Raw genomic sequence first — 23,884 nt, forward strand, 5'->3', positions numbered from 1 at the left:
ATCTTTGGAAATAGGACACCATGCTTCCAGTGCTAAATTTTTTAAAGTCTCCCAATCTGAAGTACCAATGTCACTCATGTATTAAGAATGTTCCATCCTGATAAAAATGTTCTTTCAAGATGTGTCAGCATTTTAAGTGAAAAGGAAATCTTAATAAAACTGAAATCTTTAAAAATCATACCCATAAAAATCTCTCTAAAAATTCTATTTAACGGAAGTTCCAAACCTACAGAAGTCGCCTGTCCTTTTCTATCTGCACAGCTATGTCACTATTTAGAAAATGTTTATTCTAAATGCCATCCATGCCCTGTGGAGATGCCAGCTAGCTAGTCTAGTATGACTGTCAAGAGTAGGCATTGGGAGGAGGCATGTGGTAATTTCCACCGCCTTACCACATAAAATAAGCAAAATGGCCAAACACAGGTTTTTCAAACTTGAACAAATCAATGAACAAATAGCAAACCAACTTCTAATATGACCTATGGTATTATACTTCAGGCTATGAATTAACTAAAAAGCAAGAACTATCCCAAAGGAGTGAGTAGAAAGCCAAGACACAAACTCACATATCTCTCTCTCTCTCTCTCTCTCTCTCTCTCTCTCTCTCTCTCTCTCTCTCTCTCTCTCTCTCTCTCTCTCTCTCTCTCTCTTTCTCTCTCTCTCTCTCTCTCTCTCTCTCACACACACACACACACACACACACACACACCACATATGCACATACCATCAACACAAAGTTTAATGATACTACTACCCAGTTCAGGAATTTCTGATTTGTGATGCCTTTATGCTAGATGGGCTCATGAATCTACAGATATGACCTGAAGAAACTGTAAGTAGTGAACATTTGACATCATTGTGAGTATGACATATACAAAATAAGCTCTACTGTTCTTTGCTACTATTTAAAAATTATATTATTCAAAGCACCACATACAAGCTCAAGCGGAAACCCATTGTTGTATGTGCAAGGGAACAGAATGCATTTTCTTTTTATATGCAACAAAAGGCCTATTATTAGCTGCTACTCAGGTCCAGTCTAATACAGACAGATTTCTATAAAAACAATCGTTAACTAGATTGAAAAAGTACAGAATAAATCCAGATTATTATTTATATTTTAGGAATCTTAGCTTAGACACAACACATTACTATCTCTCACTTTGAAATGTAGGATTATCAAGTGTTCTAATTTATTAAAGATAAACTAACTAACCACACAGTGGTGTGGATTCAAAGAGCATGCTCCCTCCTCTAGCCAGCTAGCCTCGATGATGTTAGTCTGGAGGGGGGGCCATCTTTCTCCCTTTACTACAGAGCCCTTCCTCAGTGCAAGAAGGGCTCTGACAGTGGAGAGCGCCATGTGTACTTATACCGCTGTTAATGTCAGGAAGACAGTTCTCACTCAGCAAAAATCTTACAGTATTAAGACTGTGAGTGATGGCTTATTTCTTAGCTTTTATTATTGGTCACAACTGTGCAAAAGTCAGATTTTAGTGGAAAATCACGACACCAATGCAGAATGAAAATCTACACAGTAGGCTTTCCTAGTGCTGTGTGGAAAGCTGGCTGTGTGCTGTAGGTAGCCTTTGATTAAAGATTTAAAAATGTAATCAAACATAACTGAATTGAATGTTAAGTAATAGGTTTTCGTCATATAATTCTCTAACGTTAGATAAGTTCAAAACTTTCCATAATGAAAGAAAAAAAAAAAAAAAAAAACACATTAAGCCAAAGCAACAAAGTTGCTCAGTCCTGTTGTTTCCGGACAGCTTTTGAATTAGTGTCTGACCATCATGGCTTTGGCTTCTTGATGGCAATACAATTTGACTGTAGCTCTGATCTAGTCCTTCCACTGGGTCAAAATGACACTCAACACTCATCATTTTATATACACTAAGTATAAAATGTCGAATAAAATATAATGTCGAAATAAAATTTAAATTAGAGTCTTAGAAATAACAATTCTGTGTTGTATCATACAAAAAAAGAAGAAATCAAAGAATGCTTTTGCAAAGAAGTTGTATGGGGCTATGACAAAAACATAGTCCTGAGCTCTGGTCCACCGATCTCACTAATCTCCGCGCCCACTCTGTCCCATGGCAAGTGTATGGTGCAGGGAAAAGGAGTCCTGAGTTCAAGTCTTACTAATGCCATTTACTGGCTTCTAAAAATTATCTGTGATAATTATCTGTTTTTGCAATTATAAAATAAGGGTGAAAACTCTTCTACCCACACATCCTTAAATCAATGAAAAGTAACCGCCAAGAGAACTTTGAAACATAAAGTAGCAATGATACAACATAACAGATTTCTCTCAGCCTTCCTTCCCAGACACTGGTCCATCTTCTGACGCTCTGACATCATAGTGAATATGATCTCCCTCAGAGAGACAGTGAAAACCAATGCTTGGAAGTGGAATCTACATGTCAGGAAGAGGTATGGGGGAGGAAACTATTACAAACAGCTTTTGTACTAATCTATGCTTCTGAAATTACTTCTAAGTTACCTTAAAGAAAAGAAAGATAGCTATGTTTTATAATACACAACACACACACAGTTTGTTTCCACTGTAATGTAACTTTTAAAAGGACTCAAGGAATTTAGATTTTAAAAAAAGGCAAGTAACAAATCCAGTGACTACTTGAAATTTGGGGCATTATGTTAGTTATCAGTTATCAGAGTTCCTATTTGTATCTTCAGAAACTACAGCTAGAAATAGGCGTGGTAAAACATGCCTGTAATCCCAATTTTTGGGAGGCTGGAGCAGGAAAATCAATGTGAGCTCAAGGTGAACCCTGGATGCATAGCAAAATCCTATCTAAAGAAACAACATCTACAGGCAGATTTAAAAGGCCAAAGGAAAAATGTCACCATTCCTCACATACTTGACTGATTTTGAATTATCTATTTTCCAGCGTATAAGATGACACCCAACTTCAACTTTAACTTTTCCAGTTAAAATACAGAGTTTGCAGCCCAAGTCTGCTGCACTTGGGTACACACTGGAAGAGGGGTAGTCTTACTCCAAACTCTGTATTTTAACTTGAAAAGTTAAAGTTAAAGTTAGGGGTCATCTTATATGGTATTTGAACTCAGAACAATAAATAGAATAAATAAATCCTAAAACTCAAAAGCCAAAAGGAATAAGTTGTACTAGTTTAAAAACAACAGTAAGTACCAAGAAAGGATTAGACACAGTTACTTTAGGAGCTCAAGAAAGACTACATATGCACCCAGTAACAGCTGCAGTTAAACAGTCCATCAGCACATGCCCCCAGCACACAGGAGACGGCTCCCTCCACTATCACAGACAGCGCTTATCCACAAACAGGAGCAGCTGTGCATTCAGTAGGATCACTTTAACTGTGAACCATTCAGACTTCTGATGTCTAACTCCATGGCGTTACCATGCTGTATTCAAACAAGCCAACAAAAGCAACAAACAAACAAACAAACGCATCTAAGCCTCTAAGAATTAAAATCCTGTCCCACACCCCAGTTAAAAAATAAGAAAGGGTTTAGAATTTCTGGACACTCTCGACTTTCTAAGACATTTTTTAGAAGGCAAGCTGACTTTTCTCTTAAAACAGTCTACACTTTTTTTTTTGTCTTTTTCATTTCTTAAATATAAGAAACAGCCACTTTGATTCTCCTAGGCTTGTATCAGTCTTGTCATTTGTTTAGCTCTCTGCACATTTAAATGTCTTCCCCCTCAGGCCCTGGTTACTGTCACTTCTTACCTCCTGTCTCAGCTGATTAGACAGTCTCAGCCACAGGGCCAGATGGCAACAACTTCCCCAGACCCCAGCCAGAGCTGCTGGGGTTGAGACCTCTTGGAAGAGAGCTGGCTTTCTGAGAGAGAGCGCTCTTGCTGCTTGCTGCTCACACAGGAACAAACATTCTCTACAGGGATCAGACCCCAACCAAAGGGAGTCTCCCCGAGAAGCACACAAGCTACTCTCTTGAGGATGTGAGTCGGCCTCAGGGGGGCTGTTCTCTTGTCTGTTAGAACAGCTCATATCATGCCTAAGAGGAAATTAAAACAATACATTTCCCTGCTTTATCCATTGTTCTAGACACTTCTCTAGAGTTTCCAAAGGGAAAACACAATTCTAGGTTTTTAAGGCTTATTTTAAATAGATACAGCAAGAATTCATTGCCCTTAAGGTTCCTCTACTTATAACAGAGTTGACAAGATAATTTGTCTTATTTATTTCAGAAAAATGATACTATGTACACCAGGCTACTAGTCTAGAACTTGCTGTGTAGCTTCAGCTTGTCTCAAACTCATGCTCTTCCTGCCTCAATCATATGGACGCTAGTATTACACACATAAAGACCATTCCTAGTGATGACACACACACACACGTGCGCGTGCGCGCACACACACAGCAGATATCTAGTATTCCTTAACTATTGAGGTAATCTTACACTTCACAAAAGGATCACGTTATTTTATCATCAACGGCTTTGCCAGCAGGGGGCGCAAATGATAACATGTATGAGGAGAGGTAACTAGCACTAAACTGCACCTAAGATTTTACAAGTGTTAAGGACCTCTCCTGTATCTTATCTGAACCCTTTCAGAGGACTGCCCCTGACACATTTTCTTAGAATTCATGAATTCTTGACAGTCTTAGAAATTACAAAAGGGATGATGCAGTCAACCCACTGCTGCCCAAACTGAGTCATTAACATGAGATTGTCAGCTACTGCATAATTTGTAGAGATCTGTATACTGCAGTGCAGTGCTGAAGTGCTGATGTAAGCACAGGGGAGTGTGCCCCGGAAAGGGGCAAACCCACACGCTCTAGTTAGGACTAGTTGGACCAAACAATATTCAACAGAAATCAATGGGAAAGAGCCAGAGGTTTAAAGCAATCATCACAATTCTCTTCCATACTCACTGTAGTAAGGCATAAATTACTGCAGTCAAGAAAAGAATGGAAATATAAACTACAGGAAAAAGATTTAGGGGAAAATAGCCTACAAGAAAAAAATATTCCAAAGGGCTTCCTCTATTCCTTTTCACTTTATTCTTTAGCCACAATTAACATAAAAATTCCAAGTGCCACAGAAACACATAAATAGCTCTGCCAATAACTACAATTTAAGTGAAAAATCTTCACTAATGTGCTTGATACAAAACTCAGCTAAGAGAACATTATGGACACCATTATCTACTAAATTCCTCAACCCAAGAAAATGTGATTCTAACAGTAGTGTGTGCTACAACCAAAGCAAATCCTAACATAGTGTGTGCTACAACCAAAGCAAATCCTAACATAGTGTGTGCTACAACCAAAGCAAATTCTAACACAGTGTGTGCTACAACCAAAGCAAATTCTAACACAGTGTGTGCTACAACCAAAGCAAATTCTAACACAGTGTGTGCTACAACCAAAGCAAACCGTAACATAGTGTGTGCTACAACCAAAGCAAATCCTAACAGTGTGTGCTAGAACCAAAGCAACTGCTAACACAGTGTGTGCTAGAACCAAAGCAAATCCTAACACAGTGTGTGCTACAACCAAAGCAAATCCTAGCATAGTGTCTGCTACAACCAAAGCAAATCTTCCATATTTTCAATAGGAAAAATTATATGATGCACATCCACAACACATACACCTCAGTTTCTTCCTGTGTGACATGAGACAGCACTTTATAGGTAGTGCTCCTTGGGGCAAGCGCAGTCCTCCCTCACTGCAGGAGCCTGCCCTGGGCCATGCAGCTGAGCCTCGGGTATCAGTCCCTATGGTCTAGGAGCTCTGGGTGAACCTCATATGTATCTTTACCTCCCTGAATTTAGACTTATGCTAAGCACTAGGATATCATTGGGTACCATAAAGTCACCAAATGTTGATCTGGACTCAGCAGCCTTCCCGAGCCCTCCCTGCAGGGACCCACCATCACCAGTATCTAGTCAGAGCTGTCTTCGCCCTCACCCTGGTCATTGGGACCCCTTAAAACTGAACTCCAAACTTGTTTGATTTCAACATTTTCACTATTATGCAATATTGATTTGCATATACACTCTCGGGTTCTCTCTGACATCAAAATCCCAGGCTTGAGAAACAGTGGTTGCAGATAAAATGTCACCTCGTAGATGACATCTGAGCCTGAGGGGCTCCACAGCACAGGGATCCACTCTTGGTGTGGAAAGCATAAAGCAAGAAAGAGGAGGATGAGCTCCCGCAGCAGCTCTGAACCTATTAGCACTCTCCCATTGTATAAACGCTCTCTGCAGCCTGTCTCCGCAGCCCTTTCCTTAAAAAGCAGTGTCAGGAAATCATTTGCCTACCTCTTCCATCTCAAAGGAGTCTTTCTGCTGTGCCATTATGTTTCTGATGGACGGGATTGTCAGGGGCGCACAGGGCTCCTTCTCACTCGTGCACGTATGCGAGTTTCTCAGCTCACTGCTGCTCTCCAGCTCACAGGCCCTGGGCACATGGGCATCACCACCTGAGTCAGAATCGGTGACAACAGACGTCCAGAGCAGTTTATTGTCCTGACTTTGGGATTCTTTGCTTTGTTCACTTCCCATTTTCTGGCTAGCGTCACGATCTGCTTCATCAGGAAGCCTGTCGGCATCAGCGCTGTCTGCGATGGTAGACGCACTACCCGAGACTTCTTCTGTGACAGTAGCCAGCATGGGGGACGACTCCTTCTTCTTTATAGCTTTTGGAAGCTTAGGATCAGTCTTTCCACTGTCTTCGGACAGTGAGACACTTAGACTCCTTCCTTTCTCAGCAGCAGGGGAGGGGCTCGCTTCTCCTTTCTCCGTTTTATCAACACATAAGTTTAGTTTTGATAGTGTTTTCATCAGACGGTTTGCAGTGTTGCTTCGAGTGAGAGGAGGAGGGGGGTCTGCCGCCTCTTTGGTGGAGGCCACTGAGGACATGCTTCCAATTCTCTGCAGGGGAGTCCCAGAGACTTGGGAATATAAAGAAGAAAACGCGTTGGCCACAGTAGTAAGCACTTCAATTTGACGAAAACGGCCTACGAAAAGAAAGAAGAAATTACATGCTGTTTAGAATTCCAGTAATTGAATTTAGACCCCAAATATTATGAAATCCTATTTTTCTTAAGCGAACATCTAAAGCACTGGATTCAGGGGGTGGCGGGGGGAGGAGAAAGTTTTTACTGCAAAGATTAGAATTTATACTTAAAAAATTTAAAAAGCACACAAAAATGATGATAGTGCTGAACATAACAGGGCTAGCTATTGCTCTCTAGTTATGATTTACTGTACGGCCATGGGCTCCATGAAGCCTCCTCCAATGCCTTTCCTAAGAAAATACACATCAGAATTTATTTTCCACTGAACTGGATGGTAGCATTACAGAACACATAAGGCTGGGCCATGGACAACCTTGGAGGAATCCTGTTTTGAAACAGTATTTGACAGAGAATAAACAAGCAGAGGCAGGAGTGAAAAGGAGCCAACTGGCCACGGTGTTTTAGATTTATACAAAAACACCAGAAATGGACTGATTTCAGTGACAAGGTCCTTCCCTACTTCTTTCTTTCTTTCTTGAACAAATGCAATTTGAGGATAAATAAAAGGTCCTGCACATAAATTATGATGAGTTAATGAGGGAGGGTGGACGTAATAACCTCTATAAACAGAATAATTAATTCAAAGTAAAAGAGCTATTCTATTATTTACTTTTTTTTTTTTTTTTAACATCAGGTACTAGGTGACAAAGGCTAGATGATAAAGATCACCTGTCCTAGCTGCTAAATTTTTTTTTAAATACACTAATATCAAAAGCCTTACTTGTTAGGGCATAATTTGGGTTTTCTACTTCCATCCGTTGCATTTGGGCACTCAAAAATACTTTAATGTCTATGCCTCTGGCAAAGGATGATGAATTAAAAAATCTGGAAGGAATTTTAGATGCAATATCTGGTTCATCTCGTCCGAATCCAAGATTATATAGAATTTCTTCAGGGTCTTCCTCATAGAGCTCCAGCAGTTCTGAAACACTACAACAAACGCAGAAGAACATAAAGATGTAAATGTGGTTTGAGGTCCTCATGGCACTGTCAGAGAATCCACAGTCCCGTCGTCACTCCCTCGTTCCTGATCTTTACACCATGGCATCCATCAGTATCTTCCGACACTGCACTCATGGGACACACAACCCTTAGAGAGAACATGTAGGTGTGTTTTCTCGGGGAACTAGCACTGGAAAAAGATAAACAAAAGCCCTAATGCCTATTCCCTAAAAACACAAAACAGACACTCTAACGGACTACTCACCTTATTTTTTTATTGTTTATTTTTTGGTCATTTTAAAAGGATTCTCTAGTAAAGCAATTCATATCAGGCATAATAAGGAAAGAGTGGATTAAAGGGAAAACATCTCAGGAAATTCATACAGCTCTGGACTGAGGACCCGCTGTGGAACATAAGCTTTGCAGACATTTTTTCTTCTTCTTTTTCTTTTTTGTCTAGAAGAGGCAACTATCTTAGGAGAAGCAATGAAGGAGACCAGCCAGGGTCAGAAGGAGGGGCTTCCCTGCAGCTCTTCTCTCCCCACATCAGGAGGAAGTAGGAGGGGTGAGGTGAGGAGGATATGGGTTACATAAGGAGAAACCCGCCACTGCGAGTTCAACATCAGCCTACCCACTCACTCTAGTGAAAATCCATGCTTTCCAGAGCTCAACGAGGAAATGAGAACAGAGATGGAACGTGGATAGAAGACAGTTCTGCTTCACAGGAAAGATTATGATACAATTATTTGTATACCAATTTAAAAACTGGTTCCACAGGCCCAAGTCATTGATTTAATTCTCATTTTAAAGATCGCTGGTTTAACACATTGAAAACAAATTTAGCCTTAAATGTCAAGCTACTAACTAGGGAAGTTTATGCTAGTTTCTACGTCAGCTCCTCAAGGCTCTCTCAGGGTGGGTTTGGTTCTCTGCTCCACCATGGAGGTTTTCTTTCAGGAGGCCCATGACCCTCAAGTACTCATTACTAGACTCTGGCACTGCCATGAACGTAGTTATGCCTTTTACTTGTTTAGTTACAGGTGTTGTTGGTTTTTACATACAAAGCTCCTGCCAGTTATGGCAGTCTGGGAGACACCGTGGGTCACTCCCAGAATCAAATCAATGACTGGAAAGTGACAGGTTCACTTCACCACCGCGCCATCGGTTTCAGCAGGACTCACCTTGACACTGTACCACTGCTTTTCCCAGACCCAGTAGAATTCATACTTCTCCCTTTCTGATGAAACTGAAGTCTTCTCTCTTTGGCCAAGACACTGTTGCTACAAATATAACAAGATGCTTTAAAGCTTGATTATCTACAACCCCTTTCCACTTTTAGAAAGGAGCAGAATCAAACAGGTGCATACCAGTTTTCAACTCGAGCATCAGGTTCATGTAGGTGATTGGCTGCAAATAAAAAAATAAATGAGTAAATAATCGGAGAGCCCAGGTGTTAGAAGGACACCGGCACAATTATGGAGAAGACAGGCTGTCAATATTGTTCACAGTTGCCTTGTTAAATATCCACTCCTGAAACCACTGGACAGAGAGGCAGGCACTGGAGCAGCAGTGTTTGGAGGATGCTTGCACTTCCTGGCATTGGAGAGCTACTTCTATTTGAGTGTTTTAAAAATAAAGATATAGATACACACACACACACACACACACACATATATATACATATATATACACACACACATATATACATATATATATACATACACACACACACACACATGATCAGTTAAGTATCTGGACCAGGTTGAATCATAAAGAGGCAGATCAGCAGCACATACTGCTGTCTGTGGGGCTATTGAATTTCAAAGCTGCCAATCAAAAACATTTTACAAGTAAACATGACTGGGCGTCATTCAATAGAACCACAATTTCCACATATGTCTTAAGCGTTTTTAAGGTAAGTGCCAGCTGTTAGTGCATAACGTGAAATGCTCTACACCTTCCAATGCAACATTTCTTTAAAAACTTCCTCTCAGCTTTATCCTAGATTAACAGTCAAAGCAAATAGAATCCAATGTTTAGATTTAATTTTATCATATTTATAGAAAAATAAAACAAATCAGATTAATAAGTCCACTTCAGCAGTAGACTTTTTCATTTCCGATGCGCAAAACTGTGAGAATATCTTTGCTTCTTTGTACTTCCTACCAATAATATCATTTGATATCATGAAATATCCCAGGCAGATCTCAAAAGCATCAAAAGTACTGTTTAGAGGAATGCTGACAAGCATCTTCATACGGTACTGACAAGATGTCTAAGAGCACTGACTTGAAAAAAGGAAGTTAAAGTTTCCAATTATTTCTTGAAAAATGCACTGACAGAGATAATGAAGATACGTACTCTAAGCTTTCTGACGCGAGGATGTTCTACATTAGTGACTCAGCTTACGAATGAGCTAAAGGGCCAAAGGGCCAAGGGCACTAAATTCAGTGAATAAACTCACTCCCTATCAGCTTGCAATTTTTAAGCATTTAACAAAATATTTCTTTGTTAACACTACCAATAACCTATTCTACCTAATAAATAAAACAAAATCAATATGGATTCAGGCATGCTCACACCTGCAATTCTAGCACCAAGGAGGCAAAAGCCAAACAACTGTGAATTTGAGGTCAGCCTGAGGCTACACGGGGAATTCAAAAGCCTTGTTTACAAGGCCACTTAGTGCAAACCTGTCTGGACACCAAGTAAAGGCCATACCTTCTATAATAACAACAAAGTGGCGTTAAAAAGAGAAACCTAACTTTATATACTGGGAAGCTTCATTGAGAACCTACAAAGAATTTAACAGCACGCTTTTACCATGCCCAAGCAGCTTGAAGTAGGCACCAGCATAAAGATCTAACTTCTAACTCTATTTGGTCTTTGTCTTTTAATCTTATTGTTGGGAAAATATAAGGAGAAAGACAAAGCACAGGTGTATGTGCGACAGGAGCGACTTCCCTAAACTAAAACTAAGCTTCAACCTAGGTTCCTCTTGATTAAATATTTAAGATCCCTTCCTTCTTTGGGACAATTTTCCTCTCCTTTATATCACCATAGTCTTGTCACAAACACTTCCTCCAAGCATTTAAGTCAGGCAAGATGCAGCTGTGGTATTTTAGCAGCATCCAGACAGGAATCCTACAGTGAATGAGTCCCACTGTCAAAGCCTTTAAATGTTATCTCTGAAGCTCTTTTCTTATGATAACTAAAACTACATAAAGATACAGTTCCTTAGCAAACATACCTTCCGCTCCCAGTGACAAGTCATCTTCGAAGCTGCCTCCATTTCTCACAAGCACACCTAAAACACGAGTGGGAAAATTCAGAAGCCACACCCTCCTGCTCTTACCCACTACTGTACAAAGTCCTTAATTAAACAAGTCAGCCAAGCAAAATACATCACAAAGCACAGAAAAATACATTAAATCTGAATACACTCAAAAATTAATATTACATCATTTCAAAAAGCAAACGTATGTTTTTTTTGTTTTGTTTTGTTTTGTTTTTTATCTCTTTTGTGAGTACAGGTACTAAAATTTCAGGTGTGGCAATTTCAGTTAGGGTAAGCAAAGAAATGCTACACTAAAGGTAACCTAGTTCACTCATTATGTATTTTCTTTATATTCACATATCTTAATCTTTATTTAATCAGTCTTTATAATATCTAACTGGGAGTAGGCATGTAAGTATGACATTGTGAAAAGCCTTGGGAATCAAAATTCCTTAAAGCTACTATTCTTTTGTGGCTTATAACAATATTTTTCCCTCTGGGCGTCGAGCTCAGAATGGAGTATTCTGTAAACACAAGCCTCACTTCTGCAATTCACTCATGTATGGTCATCTAAAAGACAAAGGCAGATTCCCACTTGTTGAAGAAGAAAGCTTTCCTTACCCTTCGGTGCACCTCCACTTTGCTCATCCAGCGAGGCTCCTAAAGGGGTGCTGCAATACAGGAGCACAGCCGCCTCAGTCTCCGGAGAACCCCTGGAGAACTGCCGCTGCACAGCCAGCTCAGCAGGCATCTTAATCAACTTAGCCTCCTCCCCAAACACCAGGAATGTGAGTGGCTGACATAAGTAATGTCCTTCCAGCTAAGCAAATACCTGTTGTCAAGTCAGTTCACCAGCAGTGACTTAATCACAGGTCTGCTCTGCAGCAATTAAGAGCGGGGATGGCAACAACACATGATATGAATTGTTATTTTCTTTGTTTCTTTGGAAAAACAGAGAGGAGAGTGGGAAATACATATAATATATGTGTACATTATATATGTGTATGTATGTGTGTGTGTGTATATACATATATATAAATGAGACAAAAGGCTAAAAAGTTTCACTAAATTCCTTTTACTGAACAACAACAAAGAGGGTGAGAAGAAAGCACATTTTCGGTGGTGAGCATCTTCATTCAGCGAAACAAATGTTACAGGAATTAGGGCCTAAGCTCAAGAGTCCTTGACTCTTTGCATGTCAGTCAGTGTGTGTTTTTCCTCACTTAACTTTGGAAAGTCCTCAACTCAGCTTGGAATCAGAGTTAAATCAGCCCAAGTGGACTTTCTCCCAACTGTTTGTAGTTCAACCACAAATGTCTCAGAATCGGTTTTCAAATACAAAAATATCTTTACTTTTTTCAAAACAACTTAGTTTTGCAACTTGAATCACAGAAATAGTCTTTTACTCTGAAGGATCTATTCTGCGACACAAAGGTTAGTTTCTCAGTAACAGTTCCTACCTGTTAACAATTTACATCAGAAGTGGGGTTCATCCTGAAAAGCATCTGTATTTAAAAATGCTCCTGAATGCTAATTACACATGTGAGCAAATACATGAGCAAGGTGATTCTCTGAAAATCAGTACTTTCCAGACATAGGAGAATCATGAGCAAGTACCATATGGGCATTGATAAAACTTTTAATTCTAGAGGTTTCAAACATTTCAATTAAGCCCTAATTTTATATCATTAAACACATTTATTTGTTTTCTTCTGATGGCTCTTTCCTTACCTGGGCCAAAGCCCTGTAGTTCTGTGCCCACAGCTGCCCACAGCTGCCCCTGCTGCTATACACTGACAAAATGGCAAGTAGGCAGAATGCAAGCAGCCTTCTCCAAAAGCAAGCTTTCCACTCCTAGCTACCCTCGCCCAAACCCCACCAGAGCCTCTCCTGCTTCTTAGACATTGCCTCAGGCAATTTAGTTATGGAAAAAAGAAATAGTTATTAGAATAAAGACTCCATTGGAGAGGGGAAAGCATGGCATCTTTACCCCGATATGGACAGCAGTGAGAAAAACCAAGGATTCCAGAATTTACCAAGGGAGGAAAACGTCGCCCTTCAGACCACTGGCACATTAATACTCCGCTCTGAGAAGGACCCCAAGTTGCTATTTATAAAGTACCGTAGCAGTGACGTCTACAACAGAATAGCCAACATTAAAAGACTGCGTGTTCTAACTTCTCCAGGCACAAAGGCATACTGCTTGTGTATTGAATAGGGCTAAGTATAAGGACAAGAAAGAAATCTATAATAGGAGAGACAGAGGGCTACATAATCTATGCAGATTAAGTCTAGCAACAAAACTTCTGGAGTTTTCTGGACGGAACTTGTGTCCTGGCCAATGTCAGCATTCTCCTACGGCATTACCTGAAGAATATATTTATTTCCTTCCTGTCTACTTGATAGGGTTCCTTCTACAATCCCAATTCCTGTACATCATTTTTAAAATGTGATTTATTTCTCTAGTTCTTACATTAAAAAAATTCCTTTGTTATCCACTTGAAATAAAAATGCTAGAAATGTTAAGACCTATTTTAAGGGTAAGCTAGTACTGTATTCAGGAATGGATTTTTAAACTAAGACCAAGATGTAAACTTCAAAGGCCTGGATGAAAGCAAGGAGGGGCTACCCTCTTCACTCCTTGATATGAAAACCTCAAAGGCCCTGCTTTGTACGTTGTCTCCTAAAAAGTTTTGAAGATGTGCACTTAAAATTGCAGCCTTGTAGCTTCACACTGTTCTGATGACAATGTGCCCCTGGCACACTGCTGTGCTCTGCAAAGGCCATATTCTTGTAATTTGGAAATCAAGTAGGTAAACTAAGCTGGGTGTTAGCCTAAAGATGTCTTGAAGCAATGGATTTGCCTCTATGCATCTTTAAAAGGAATTTCTACACATCCTATAATATTTCAGATTAAGTCTATGACACCAAAAGGTAAAATTCTACAGCAAGCAATCAGTATGGTTCCAGTTACTCACTAATACAGAGGCAGCCAATATTCTACCCATATTTAGGGAACAAAATTTACTACCATATGTAAGAATCACTTTGCAAAACAAAAAACAACCAAATAATTCCTAGAACAAACATAACTTCAGAAAGCAATAATATGTGCGGAAGCAAACACCAACAAAAGTTTTAAAGTTATAGTCTTTACCCAAGATTTTTCAAAGAGCAAATACATTGGGAAAAGATAAAAGTGAAACAGATTTTACTATAGTCAGATTTACTTGCAGTACAACCCATCCCCTCTGTATCTTACCAAACATTTTTGTGCCAGTTCTTAAAGCATGTTACTAAACAGACTCCTGCAGTCTGAATGCCTTCAAAACTCCGTCTCCTCCTGCGAACTCCAATGCCACCTCACAAACCCGTGTCCAAGGAGTTAAACTTCAAGGACCAACTTGGCTAGTTGTAAAAGCTCCCCCGAGAGACTTATGGCACACAACCCAAATTAAAGCCGGGTTAGAGTAGTTAAGTAAATTAAACTTCGCTAAAACATGTTTCAAAGGAAAATGATTCCGTGCCAGATATGCAGATGCCATAAAGAAAAATAAAACACCCTGCGTGCGAAACACCAGAATTCTTTCAACAGAACCCTTGGCCAGGCAAAGTAGCATCTTCAAGACCTGTTTTAGCTTCTGATTTGCTGCTGACATCATGCCCCGGCTGCTCAAGTCCTAGCTGTAAAGTAAACTCGGTCACCAAATAATCAGCGGCCACAGCACTTCCAGTTCTAATCGCTACAAGAAGGAAGCTATCGCCGGCTCACTTTCCGGTTCCTAGCTTACAGCCACCACGGGACCCCGAGAGGCGGCCGAGTCCCTCGCTTCTCCCCGGCAACTCGAGTAAGACTCACCGGCAGTCTTTGAGCCATATCGCGATCTTCTCGTTGGGCACGTTTCCTGTGGAGCAGAGAGAGGGCAGGGACAGCTCGTAAGGGACCCCAAAAGGGCTCAGAGCCTGTGCCTTCCTGACACTCCCTTGCAAGAGAAGCCGCCGCGGGGCAACGGCAGCCTCGGTCGGGGAGCCTTCCGGGCGCCCGACCCAGGGGAGCCAGTCGGCAACCAGGTGCACATGCGGGCGCCCGCCGGAGCGCCGGTCACGCGCGCGTTTAAAGGTCGGGGGGCGTCCAGTCCCCGCGCCCGGTGGCACCGAGCACGCACCCCCTCCCCTACGGCACGTCCCAGCCCCGCGCACCGACCTCGCCCCGCGGCCGCGGGCAGCTTTGCGTCCGGGAGGTCCTCCTCGTCGTCCTCGTCCTCGTCCTGCGTCGTCGCCTCAGTGGACAGATCCTCCGTCTCCGACGCTTGCCAGGAGTTGCGGCACTTGGCCCAGGCCTTCCTCCTGCGGCTTGCCACTTGCCACTCCAGTTCCTCCTCCGCCTCCGCCGACAGGGGTCGGTTCATGGCCGTGCCGGGGGCTCCGCGGGCCCAGCCCGAGCCTGCGCGGGACACGGCGGCGTCCGCGGGGACCCCCGCCGCTGCTGTCAGCGCCCAGCCGGGCAGGGGGCCCGGGGGAGCCGAAGCGGGCGCCGCCGCAGGAGGAGGGGACAGGGAGGGAGGGAGGGAGGGAAGGAAGGGAGGGAGGGAGGGGCGGACGCTTCACGTGAACCCGGCCTGGCGGGGCGCTGAAGCGCGAGTGGCCCCAGCGAGCGCGGTAGTCGCCGAACGCCAGCCCGCCCCGGGCCCCGCCCACCACAAGACCCCGCCCTGTCCTTCTCCTAGCCACGCCCACGTCAAGACACAGTTCCGCCCCTCCAGCCGGGCGCGCCTCCCCACGAAGGAAGTCACGCCCCCTTCCGGTAGCCAGAGCGAAGGAGGCGGGGGGCGGGGCGGGGCTTGGCCTGACGGGCTGGGAGTGGACCCGCCCCTTCGTGGTGGCCTCAGGAAGGAGCCTGATTTGTTTGTTTGTTTGCTTATGGCCTTTCCTTCTCTCAACTCCTTGCTGGTGCAGAAATACAGGTAAAGTGCCAAAGCCAAGTCTCATAAAACGCCCCCGCGTGCAGACAAGTGGCTGGGCTCCTCAGACCTATTCTTTGAGGCTTTGCTTCAGTGTGGGATGTCTGAGTTATTGGAGAATGAAAAGAGGCATGAGGTTGCAGGAGTAAGTTTTCCCCAGTGCTGCACACACGAGAAACGTGTGTTCTGGTTAGGTGTTCTGGTTAGGTGAGGTATGAAATTGCGCTGAGAAAGAATGGATATATCACATTGAGGCTGCTTACAGAAAAGGGGAGGGAAGTGAGGGAAATGGAGCAAGAAATGACCCCGGATTGTAAAGATGACTTCTTGGATTTGGGAGTTTGAAGATGCAGTGAGAAATAGGTAACAATCATGGTTCAGAAACATTTTTTAAATGAGCTTGAGCATCCCCCTTTACCATATATTTTTTTATCTTATGAGAAAAAAAAAGATTCAGATTCTATCTAGAGCGAGAAAGAGTGAAATATCCACGAACATCCTCGCTAATGTTATTTCCAACTATGTACACATAATAGGCGGCTTTCATAGTTCATTGTACATGGTTGAGCTCCTCAAACAAAGTTAGACTACTTTTTGTTTTGGTCTTATTTTAACTGAAATGAACGTTTTTACATACATAATATTTTAAGGAAGAGATTTTTCCACTTGAAATCGATATTTACAGTTCATAAAATTTATACGTGTGTTAGTGACCGAAGAAAATAGTTTGGGGAGCTTTTAGAATGTAAAGTGTTGTTGAGGTGAGACGGCACCCAGTTTTCTGTGAAAGCCCTTGCACATAAGCCATACACCTTTAAAAGTAGCACCATGAGCTTCCTGTGTGTGGTCCTCAATATCTTTTTTCTAGCACGGGACATATGTTTGACAGTTCCCAAAGCATCATTATTTATTGTTGGAAACAACAACTTCTTGATGGTTATCAGTATCCCCAAGATCAAATCTGAAGTCCAGGCTGGCTTCCCCGAGCCATCACAGTATTATCGCGGACCTCCTACACTTATAGCGAGGTGGAAAGGTGTTAAACAGATGTTAGCAGCATCTCGGCTTGCCCTTTCACTCTTAAGGGATCTTTTAGTTATTAATATGTCTTGGGCTATCAGGAGTTCTATAGTAAGGGCAAAGCTAACTCCTTTGTGTCCTTCCAAAGCAAAGGAAAAGGAGGTGCTTAGAGATTGCTGGGCTTGGTCAAATGCTACAGAGTAGGCTGCCTCCATAGTTTGTCCAGGCCCTTGTGGGATCCTGCCTGATCTGTCTGCTGCCTTTGCCTTTCATCCGTTCTATCATGACCGTGTGCTATCGCTGGCTCTCTGTCCTTGTCTTTTAATTCATTCCTCTTCTGCCTAATACCTGCAAGGACCTGCTGGTCCAGAAGTTCTTCCCTCTATGGTTCCGCCAGTCACAATCATATCCCGTCTACATTTCCCCAATAAACAACAGAATGTACACACCATTTATTGGGGGGAATGAATAATGCAGCAAATAACATGACAGGATCCAGACAATATGTTCCATTTACCAGGCTCATTGTAGACATGAGAGATTGCGGAACATGTTAACTTCTCTCTTGTACTTCTAATACAATGCTGGTTGTACCTGGAACCCTGACTAGTCTTGACGTAAGTTGTCTGTTTGTTATTGTTCTTCAAGAGACTAACTAGGGATATGTTTGCCTTGTGTTTTTTTCTCCAGTGCCAATTATCTTTTAATTAGTTTTGTCTGAATTTTTAAAGAGTAAAGAATTCTTGGGAAAGGCAATAATCAAGTATAGTTTATGTCTACAAGTCATTCAATCACAGTCAAAAAACAAAAGCAAACAAACAAACAAAAAACAAAAACAAAAAGGGAGTAAATCCAGCAAGTGCTAGAATAGAACACAGCAGTTATTGAATCTATGGTAGGACAAATATTTTACATTACAAAAATTAATGAAGAATGGTAAAGGTGTATTACCTTGAGAATAAAATCATAGGCAGCATGCTACTGCCTTTAAAGCCAATAGATTTATATTGTCAACTCTCAGGTCATTTTTAATGCCCAAAGTGTTTGACTTATTCAATACTGAATGCTAAACCTGAGGAAAGTCTAGGTATTTTGCTTGTTTCCAGGCAAGTACCCTAGGCTAGACCAGCTGTAAAATCTGCATTGCTAATGTTTTATATTTAAGGATATTGTCTATGTCATTGATGCTTAGGAAGAAGAGAAATATAGTTATATTAAATATAGATCATTTCACCTAACAGCATAGAGGGGAAAGAGGAAGGCCTTTGCAATCAGACTAAAGTTGAATATTTTCTTTCTGTGTTTCATATAGCTCATCTCTGTGAATACTGCTTTCTTCATATGTGAAATCACAATCATAACTAACTTCCCCACACAAAACGAAGTATTATTCACTAGGGTTCTTGTATTTACTATGTTGCAAGAGACAAAAATAAGTTGGTTTCATATGGAAAATGTATTCTAATACTAATGAACAGCTTCTATCTGTTTCCACTTTTATGCAGATATTTCTTAAAATTATAATAAATTCATGATAGAACAGAAAATATACTATGGTTAAATAACAAAATTTTGGGTGGGAAAGCTTCAATAATAAGTGATATGTGATATGATTTAAAATTTCTAACCTTAACACAGGCCTCATAATTAGAAAAACAAGATTTATTTTGACTGTAACTAAATTGAGGCCTTTTGAGTCTAATTAAGATACTGTTTCATTTATATCTAAGTAACCAAACTTTTGCTCAAAATCTGATCTGGATGGCAGAATTGTAGCTATGTCAAATAAACTTTCTCTTATTTGAGATAACACTAAGCACTGTATTGCTATATTCTCTACTTCTATCCAGCTCAATCCTAATATTAAAGGCTTGGGGATTCTTCAAAATATATTTTATGTGAGTCTGGTGTAGTAACTGCTACACAAATGAGATACCTTTGAGGTTTATTCTAAGCAAACATGAATGAATTTTGTTGAGCCCAATAATTCTAAAATTCATTTCAAAAGAAAACCCTGTGGGTCACCTCAACATCTATTAGCATTTCTACTAACGGAGGGAGGAAATTTTCCTAAATAGAATAAAAGAGAATTGACAGAAAGTGTCAATCAATAAGAATAAGTAAACTCCTCAGAAACACCCAATGGTTTACTTATAAAATAAAGCCTGCTGAAAGCAAGGTAGTCTGATTTTGATCAGTTCTTGATTTAGCCCACTAAGCTATTATTATTTATTAAAATATTTTTGTTTCAGTATTTCTAGTTATTGTACATATTTTAAAGAAGTAAAATCATATCAGCTGTACAACTTAAATCTGTTATGTTAGACTTTCCTGGCTATTAAAAATGTAGTAATGATTGGATTACTTCCCTTTCCTTATTGGAAACACTACTAAAGCACAGCCACCTGCTACGTGTATTTTCCATATTTTATCAAGCACATATCAGACGGAAAGGTGTGACTCCCACTAGAAAACTGCCTTACAGATTATTTCCTCAACTGTCACGTTGAAGACGTCTGTCTGATGTGATGCACGTTACAGGCTTGTTAGCTTTTTCATTTGTTCTCAGGTCACAATTTCATGTTTGTTGACTATCCGAGATTTACCCATTCCACAGTGCATTTGTAACCAGCTGTTTTGTTTTGTTTTTGTTTTTCGCTGACTCAGTTCTCTCCTGTTCCTGAGCAACAGGTGAGAATGCCCATCTGTTTTTCATCCACAATGGAGAAACCAGATTATGTAACAGAATGAACAAGCTTTGTTTGGTTTGTTTCATGAATTCATAAAGCCATTCAAAGGAGGCTTTGGAATCTTCCTACTAGACATATGGAAAAGCTATATGGGAAAGCCAAAACTATTGCTATTCATCTGTGAAACCTAGATCTCTCTCTCTCTCTCCCTCTCCTCTCTCTCCCCCCCCCTCTCTCTCTCTTCCTCTCTCCCTCTCTCCTCTCTCTCTCCCTCCTTCCCTCCCTCTCTCTCCCTCTCTCTCTCCCTCCCTCCTTCCCTCCCTCCCTCCTTCCCTCCTTCTCTTAAAGGTCTCAGACATTTTGAATCACACAAGGTATATGACAAGAGTTAACACCATCCTCTAGTGTGATTTTTTTTAATTCACGTTTTCTTCCTAACTTGATTATTTCCAAACCCTTGTGTTTTTATATGTGACTGTTTTTTTTTTTTTCACTAAAACCAGTTAGAACTTTAAAAATTAACTATACATAGATTTACAATTATGTATTCCTATATAAAACTTCAATTTTAGTGCCTGGATACACCACATATCTAATACTGGTAGATTGTAAAGGCTTTACAAGGACAGTGTTCAAATGCTTGTTTTACATGTGAACATGCATAAGCATAAACATGTACACTGAACAAAACCACACAAATTTTTTTAAAGAAAATCAATTCTTTGCCATGTACCTGATCCTGAAAAAGCTGAATTATACTTGCTTTCCCCATCATATTTCCTGTCTCTAATCTCCTTTCTGCAGCTACTTCATGCCCATTGCAGTACAAACAAAATCTACATTCAGAACAGGACGCTTTACAAGTTCAATAGAGTTATTTCGGGTGAGTCATTGAAAACACAGTACAAAACCTTTCCTCATTCACCAGAAATGCATTTTAAAAATAAAGCCAAAGTGAACAAGGCTTGGCAAGTTTAAGAGTAAAATGGGGAGAAAGTAAGTGGGGCCCTTGCCAGCCACAGAAAGGATTTTGGCTATTTTTTAAATTTCCAACTCCACCAGTTCCTTTTATCACCACAAACTAAAAAGTGCAAAGTCAAACAGGTAAAAGATGGGCCTTTCATTTCAACTAGCACCTTCATAGCGGGTTCCCTGCAAAGCCAATGTATCCTTAAGACTCCTTTGTGTCTTTCCTTACTTGACGTCAGTAAGGTATACACATTAAGTAATCACTTTCTTCAGGCTTTTAGAACATAATTAGAAAGTTGTATATTAATTTATTATTCATTCCCCTAAAATATCTTTTTAAGTAAGTGAGGTGCCATGAATGTTAATCCAGCAACAAAGCGATAGAGGAAGTAGAAGTGTGCACACAGAAAATAAACTGGTCCCTAAGAGGATTTTAAGTTGAATTTTATAGTAAATATATCTGTATAATAATTTCATGACTTTTAGGTATTTAACAAAGAATATGCAAGATTTATAAACCAGTGATTACTTCCTATTAAACATATTATCCATCCAGTACTGTGAAGAAAACTTCCTGTTTTCCACAAGGCACTATAGGTCATGCAGGTTCTCAAATTTCATAAGTGAGAACAAACCTAGACTCTACAAGGAGATGTTATAAAATCTTGCTTTATTATTCTGAGTTATATGTATGTATGCATGTCTGTAGGTACTTGTGTACACATGCATGCAGTTACCCAAGAAAGCCACAATCAGTGCATGGCCAGAGCTGACGCTATATGTGTTTGTGACTCTCCTGGTGTGGGTGCCAAGAACTAACCCCTCACTCTTTGCAAGAGCAGCAAGCTCATTTAACCAGCGAGCCACCTGTTCAGCCCCATGGAGACAGTTCTTTAAAAATTATGCTAATTGCCATACTCTGCATGTCTCTGAGGGTTTTGAAGGCCTTATCTAACTATCCTACTTTATTTTCTATAGAATCATAGCTATCTGCCGCACCTAAGATGTATATTTGTGTGATACAAGTAGATCTTTAAAGTGTTTTTATTATTTTAAAGGTTCACGGACAATGGGACAGGTTAGCTCCTGGCAATATCTAGCTTACCTCAAAGAGGATGCGGAGCATCAAAGAACTTCCTTATGGAGATGGCTTCAAATGTGGCAGACAAGCCACTGAGCAAAATGTCCTTGTTTCTACCAAAGACAGAATTGTGCCTAAAAAAGGGCAAGCTTGGATGCAGGCAGAGTCAACGGCCAAACTCTCCCAAGACAGGGTAAGCAAGTGCTCAATAGTTCCTGCCTCGCAAATATGTCTGTCAGATATATTGGGCCAGAAGGCTGAAGATGATGCTTTAATGTTATAGAGAGTTTTGGGTGACTATTCAGGTAGAAAACTGTCTCTGTCATCTTCTCATTTGGAAAGCTGCTAACCTGCACTCAGTGCATACTCAGGTAACCAAATTTATTCCTTCTCAAGTCTCTGATGGAGTTGAAGACCAGGTAGCTTAGTTTTACAGTGAATCTTAGTTGTTTATGAGTTAAGATGTTTTTAGGTCTAGATAGATGTTTTAAGTTGATAATGACAAGATATGATGGAAACTGATTTACATTCAGAATTTTAGACTCACCAAAATAGGAAAGATGTTTTCTTAAAGGCTACCAAATATAAATAGCCAAAGCAATAAGAATGTAACATTTATACAGTTCCTGATTGTGTCATGGTTCTTCTTGCTATAGGTAATCTATTGTACATATGTGTATTAATATAAATGTATAAAAATGTTTAATTAAGAAAAAAGAAAAATATGCTAATTGAGCAAATATCCTTGTTGTATGGTGGAGCATCTTTCGAGTATATTCCCAGGAGTGGTATGGCTGGGTCTTGAGGTAGAATTATTCCCACTTTCCTGAGAAGGCACCAGATTGATTTCCAAAGTGGTTGTTCAAGTTTGCACTCCCACCAGCAATAGAGTAGTGTTCCCCTTTCTCCACATACTCGCCAGCATGTGCTGTGACCTGTGTTTTTGATCTTAGCCATTCAGATAGGTGTAAGATGGAATCTTAGAGTCGTTTTGAGTTGCATTTCCCTGATAACTAGGGATGTTGAGCATTTCTTTAAGTGTTTCTCAGCCATTAATACTCCTCTGCTGTGAATTCTCTAGTTCTGTAACCCATTTTATAAATGGGTGGTTTGGTTTGGTGGTATTTAATTTCTTGAGTTCTTTACCTCAAAGAGGATGATGAGCATCAAAGAACTTCCTTATGGAGATGGCTTCAAATGTGGCAAACAAGCCACTGGGTAAAATGTCCTCATTTCTACCACAGACAGAATTATGAAAAAAAAAAAAAAAAAAAAAAAAAAAAGGGGGGGGGGGGAGGGCAAGCTTGGATGCAGGCAGAGTTGACGGCCAGACTCTGCCAAGGCAGGGTAAGCAAGTCCTCAATATTTCCTGCCTCACAAAAATGTCTGCCAGATATATTGGGCCAGAAGGTTGAAGATGATGCTCCAATGTTTTGGGTGACTGCTCAGGTAGCAAACTGTCTCTGTCATCTTCTCATTTGGGGACCTGCTAATCTGCACTCCCTTTATATGCAAGTAATTAATTTTATTCCTTCTCAAGTCTCTGATAGGGTTAAAGACCAGATAATTTAATTCTACAATGATGTTTAGTTGTTTCGTAGTTAAGATGTTTTTAAGTTTAGATAGATGTTTTAAGGTGATAATGACGAGATAAGATAGATATTGTTTTTACAATCAGAATTTTAGACTCACAAGATAGGAAAGATATTTTCTTCAAGGCTGTCAAATACAAACTGCCAAAACATTTAATGTAACATTTATATAATTCCTGATTGTTTCATGGTTCTTCATGCTATAGGTAGTTCATTGTATATATCTGTGATAATGTACACATATATGTAAAAATTAATAAAAAAGGAAAAATTGTGCTAATTCAGAACTT

The 23,884-nt window shown here is 40.5% G+C and overlaps 1 protein-coding gene across 1 annotated transcript in view; it reads right to left on the reverse strand.

Moving 5' to 3' along the window:
- Itprid2 (ITPR interacting domain containing 2) overlaps window positions 1–15,737 on the reverse strand; it is a 35,968-nt gene extending 20,231 nt beyond the window's left edge. Inside the window, exons 1-8 of the mRNA XM_051167126.1 lie at window positions 15,486–15,737; window positions 15,141–15,186; window positions 11,903–11,952; window positions 11,255–11,311; window positions 9,372–9,411; window positions 9,186–9,284; window positions 7,784–7,992; window positions 6,305–7,002 (exon numbers count right to left, since the gene is read on the reverse strand). Coding sequence (XP_051023083.1) covers window positions 6,305–7,002; window positions 7,784–7,992; window positions 9,186–9,284; window positions 9,372–9,411; window positions 11,255–11,311; window positions 11,903–11,952; window positions 15,141–15,186; window positions 15,486–15,690 — 1,404 coding nt within the window. The 5' untranslated portion in view covers window positions 15,691–15,737. The remainder of the gene's footprint in view (window positions 1–6,304; window positions 7,003–7,783; window positions 7,993–9,185; window positions 9,285–9,371; window positions 9,412–11,254; window positions 11,312–11,902; window positions 11,953–15,140; window positions 15,187–15,485) is intronic.
- Window positions 15,738–23,884: the final 8,147 nt, after the last annotated feature.

Source organism: Acomys russatus, chromosome 24, assembly GCF_903995435.1.
Source record: "Acomys russatus chromosome 24, mAcoRus1.1, whole genome shotgun sequence".
Lineage (NCBI taxonomy): Eukaryota > Metazoa > Chordata > Mammalia > Rodentia > Muridae > Acomys > Acomys russatus.